This window comes from Alligator sinensis, unplaced genomic scaffold (genome assembly GCF_000455745.1).
Source record: "Alligator sinensis unplaced genomic scaffold, ASM45574v1 scaffold546_1, whole genome shotgun sequence".
Taxonomy (NCBI): domain Eukaryota; kingdom Metazoa; phylum Chordata; order Crocodylia; family Alligatoridae; genus Alligator; species Alligator sinensis.
In genome coordinates this window covers 2,516,826-2,521,639 of record NW_005842061.1, presented here as the reverse complement: position 1 = coordinate 2,521,639, position 4,814 = coordinate 2,516,826, and the positions used below count along the sequence as shown (strand labels likewise).

Genomic DNA, 4,814 nt, shown 5'->3' with positions numbered 1-4,814 from the left:
TCAGGCACAGCACAGGGGCTAGTGGCCAGGGGGGTGGGTCTGGGGTAGTTACAACTGGGAAAGCAGCCAGAGGGCAACCAGTCCTTGCTCTGCAGCAGGCCACTTCACCCTGACAACACAAATAGTCCAGCTGGCTGGAGAGAGTGGCTCCATGGCCTGGCTCCAGCATATAGGCCTTCTGTGTAAAACACTCCTGCTTTAAAGCATAGCCAAAAAAAAATGGGGGATAGAGCGGGGAAGGGAGTCCTGTGCCTTTTTTTGAGCCTTCTGGTTGTGACTATAATCAGCTGCATCTGCTCCTAGGTGAAAGACGAAATGGAAACTGACTGCATGTGCATTTGACATTGTTTTAGGAAGAAGAGAATCTCTTTCTAATATGGAACTTGTATTAATTTTGAGAGTTTATAATGAGAGAATTTTTTTCCGGCTTATGATTGGGGTTTTTAAGTATCTATTTAAGCTCTTAAAAATAATTTCCATTTTGATCCTTTAAAACTTACATTTATCCTGCTTCTGAATGGGACAGATGGTTATGTGCATCTTGCAAAAGGAAGTTAAGTGACAGTGGTAGTATAATAGTGTGGATAGCATGGTATTAGAGATGGGGTTTGTTTTGAGAAGCAACATTTACTGCTAGGGCACTGGGCTGGAAGCTGGGATATGGGTTCTGTTTTCAAGTCTGGCAGTGGTACAGTGTGTCTTGTTTCAGCTTCACTGGAAATTTGGGGATAATGCTTCCCCATTTTTGTAAAGTGCTGAGATATGCGAATTAAAGCACTATGTAGAAGTTATATTTTGGAAGTATAACATTTTTGTAATAAATCTAAAACATTTCAGTTCTTCAGTATTCTTCCTGTAGCATGATGCACAAAACTGTTTCTTACTGCCTTTCTGAATGGTGTCATATTGTTTTACAGGATTGCCAGTCATTGCATGGTGACATTCCTCAGAAACAAAGGGAGATAACATTGAAAGGCTTTAGAAATGGTGCGTTTAAAGTTCTTGTTGCAACCAATGTGGCTGCTCGTGGCTTAGATATTCCTGAAGTTGACCTGGTTGTACAAGGTTCGCCACCGAAGGTAAAAGATGGATATGTTGTGTATCTTTTGTAATGCAGTTTTTCAATTTGTTACTTTATTACATGAAAACTAAGTCCTATTAAACTTGCTAGTGTTACAGTTGGTTGTAAGGAAGCTTCTGTTTACCAGAGATGGTCTTTCATGCAACTTAGAATGCATCAGAAGTAGATGCCGGGAAATCCTCTTCTCAGACTGCTGCTCTTACCAGTCACTCTGTCTGGACCCTCTGCATTACACTTCTCCCCAAAGCAATGAATGGTGATACTTTGGAAGGGATTTGGGAAAACTGTAGAGTAGAATGACTGGTGCTGCAGTTGGATGGGAAGGAGAGCCCAGTGGAAAGGGCTAGAGAAATTCAGGAGGATACAAAGAGAAGGGTGTATTGAGTTCTGTCAAGAACATGGTTACTCCTTTGAGAATTTATTGCATTGTGATAAGCATGTAATGTTTGCAACACTTAAGTTTGCATAAAGATACGGCAGCAAATCTGTACATTTGGTTGCCTTATGCTGAAACTGGAGTAGTAGTGGTACCTTGTTAACACAGGTATGTCACATCATCTCTAAGCATTATTTCATAGAGGTTTTAGGAGGAATTCTGATAACTTGTTTTAAATAAATAATTTAAAATAATTTTCAGACAGTATATTACACCCAAGTAATATTATAATAGGGTCTGTGAAACTTTACCGCAGTAACAACTGAATCAAATACTTCTTATTTTTTGCTTTTATTTTTAAGGATGTAGAGTCCTATATTCATCGTTCAGGACGGACAGGTCGAGCTGGACGGACTGGGATTTGCATTTGCTTTTATCAGCCGAAGGAAGAATATCAACTCAGATATGTGGAACAGAAAGCGGTACAGCATGGTTTTCTTTTAGTCATGAATACTTAGTAATGTAAGGGTTTTGCAAGCTACCCTAATACATAACAATGTACTAACTGAGTTGTCATAAAGGATATGGTGATAAGTTTCCTTTCAGTTAAAGTTGAATTGTCATCTTTTTTTTAACTAGAATAATGTTGTCAAAACCATTTGTGCAATTAGTACGTGGCCTTCTATAAGATAGGCTTAATAATCAGTGAGAAAACATTAGTTACAATTTGCTTTCAAGCCCATAAAATTTAGGACACTAAGGGTGAAACACTTTCAATGTTCTTTATAAAGGCTGTGTAATGGCATATACTTTATTAAAGTATATTTTTAAGCTTGGTCCCCACTCCTACTTATTGTTTTCTGCTTGGGGGGGAGGAGAGGATTATTTTCAAAACAATGTCAAAAGAGAGTAATAGATTTATTAAGTGTAAGGCCAAAAGATCATTTTGTTTTGATCTGCATGTCATAGGCCCTTACATTTCAGTGGGTTACTTTTACTTTTGATCCATTGTATTTGTTAGATTTAGATGCTATCATTCCCTATAAAGGCCTGTGGCAATTTACTGTACTTGCATTGGGCAAAGCATGTAGTTAGGTAGAAAATATGAAATTAATATCAAAACAACTTTCTATTGGCCATTAAAAGGAGTTGAAATTTGTGCGCCAATACTACATAGCTCTGTATTGCCTGTCTGCATATCTAGGAACAGGAAGTGAGTATCATTCCTGAACAGACTTTAAAAACACTGCCCCCCATCCCTGCTCCCCCCCCCACCCCTGCCCCCCCCCCCCCCCCCATGGTATTTACAGGAAAACACTTGGTTTTGTATTGGGGGGGGAGGGGAGAAGCAGGGTTCAATTACTGGTAAACCAGATTATGGATTCAGTAACTATTGCTAGCCTTGTTTTAAAAAGTAAAAGTCAAATTTTTGAATGCCTCTTTTCCACAGCCACTCTTCTTCTTCTCCTCCCTTCCCCACACCCTTGCCATAGCCAGTATTTCTAAGGTTCAGACTGGTATTGCCTTTATACTACCATGAACATTTTTATGGCAGCACAAAGCAAAACCTAACAGACATCTATGCCCTTTGTCATGTTGCCACAAATGCCCGAATTTGTGGCTGCAAAAAAGTAGTATACATTTGTGCTGTTGTTTTGTGGCAGATATCTGATTTTTAAGGCAGGAATACGTGGGCAGCCAGCTTTTCAGACACCCAGTGCAGGCGCTTCCAGGGCTTCAGGGGACCTGATCCTGCACATCTTGGGGATTCCTCTGCAGGATTGGGTCCCTGGAACCCTGAGAAGCACCTACGAAAGTTTCCTTGTTTCCTGAGGCACAATTCTGGGTGTGCTTCTGCAAATGGGAAACATGGTTTCCCATGTAATAAAAAAGCTTTAGAATTTCTGCATGCCACATTACTTGATAAAATAAATACACAGGCTCAAAATGCACATTTTATAAATAAGCTTTATTGAAGCATAATTTTAATAGAATTACAATAAAAACAAACAAACATTCTTTTAAATAATTATGGGGACTCCGGTAGTGACTTGAGTACTAAATGCTGCAGCATTCTTCTATGCCCTTATGTGCAATTAATTAACTGCTTGGAAAGAATGAAACTGACTGGTCAAGTTTGGGCCAGCTGGGTTGCAAGTAAAATACACAGTGAATAATAATTCATTAATATTATTTCTTGCCTTTTAAGTATTTAATTCTGCCGCTTTTTAAGGGTCCCCTTAAATAAAGTTTGAAATACTTTAAGGAATATACCAAAAAAAACCCCAATTTTATAATAAGCCCTACTAACTCCTTTTTTTAATGATGGTACTCTGGCCTGGTAATGGAAAACTCTGAAATGGATTGAATATTCCAGGTTTTTTTACTTGGGAAGATGAAAGTTTGAATTTCAGCACTAGTTGGGCTTTTAAAGTTGTTTTGTTCTCTTGTCATTTTTCTATTTTGTAAATTTGTTCTGTTCTCTTATTGTAAGTTGCCCTGAACTTGTGTTGAGGGTAGCATATACATTGAGTCAGTCCTTTTAATAAATAAATTGGATCATGTAACTCCCTTCTTTCCTTTTTTTTTTTTTTGTTAATTTTAGGGAATTACTTTTAAGCGTGTGGGGGTTCCCACTGCAACAGATATAATAAAGGCTTCCAGCAAAGATGCAATCAGGTATGTTCAGTGGTAATGGATCATCCTCCTTTGCCATTTGACTTCTTGGATATAAATTATTCATTGATCTCCATCTAATCAAGTTTGGATCCCCTTGAATTTTTTTCTTCTGTTACGGAGCCCCAGTATTTCAGTGTTTTAAATTTGTCTCTTGCCTCCTGATAAGTAACATTCTTGCTTTAGGTGTCTGGATTCTGTTCCTCAAACGGCCATTGACTATTTCAAAGAGTCTGCTCGATGGCTAATAGAAGAAAAGGGAGCAGTTGAAGCCCTGGCTGCAGCACTAGCCCATATTTCTGGAGCTACTTCCATTGAACAGCGTTCTTTACTCAATTCAGATGTGGTAAGAATATTTAGTTTTATAACGTTTTGGAAGTTTTAGAACTGAAATATCTGAGCAACTTCACCCTGTCTTAAAAAAAGCATAAAAATGGTGCCAGATATTGCCCGTTCTAAAACTATAGTCTGTCTAAAAGAAATCTGATCTCTACTTAAGTTAAAAACACCAATACAGTTTATGGTTATAGTTGGTCTTTGCCAGTAAGACTGACATACTGGTCTGGAACTGCCTAGGGCAAGATGAGTAGCCTCGGGATCAAGCGGCTTTCCCCCTCCCCCGCCTTGGGATAGAGCAGCTTCCCTCTCCCCCCACCCCAGGATTGAACATGTCTCTCTTCC

General features: G+C 38.9%; 1 protein-coding gene across 3 annotated transcripts in view; it reads left to right on the top strand.

The window, feature by feature from the left end:
• Positions 1 to 4,814, top strand: part of LOC102376284 (nucleolar RNA helicase 2) — a 32,492-nt gene that overhangs the window by 15,604 nt on the left and 12,074 nt on the right. For all 3 annotated transcript variants that reach the window (XM_025203551.1, XM_006023142.3, XM_025203552.1), the window contains exons 8-11: positions 918 to 1,079; positions 1,820 to 1,939; positions 4,063 to 4,136; positions 4,320 to 4,479. In XM_025203551.1, coding sequence (XP_025059336.1) covers positions 918 to 1,079; positions 1,820 to 1,939; positions 4,063 to 4,136; positions 4,320 to 4,479 — 516 coding nt within the window. The remainder of the gene's footprint in view (positions 1 to 917; positions 1,080 to 1,819; positions 1,940 to 4,062; positions 4,137 to 4,319; positions 4,480 to 4,814) is intronic.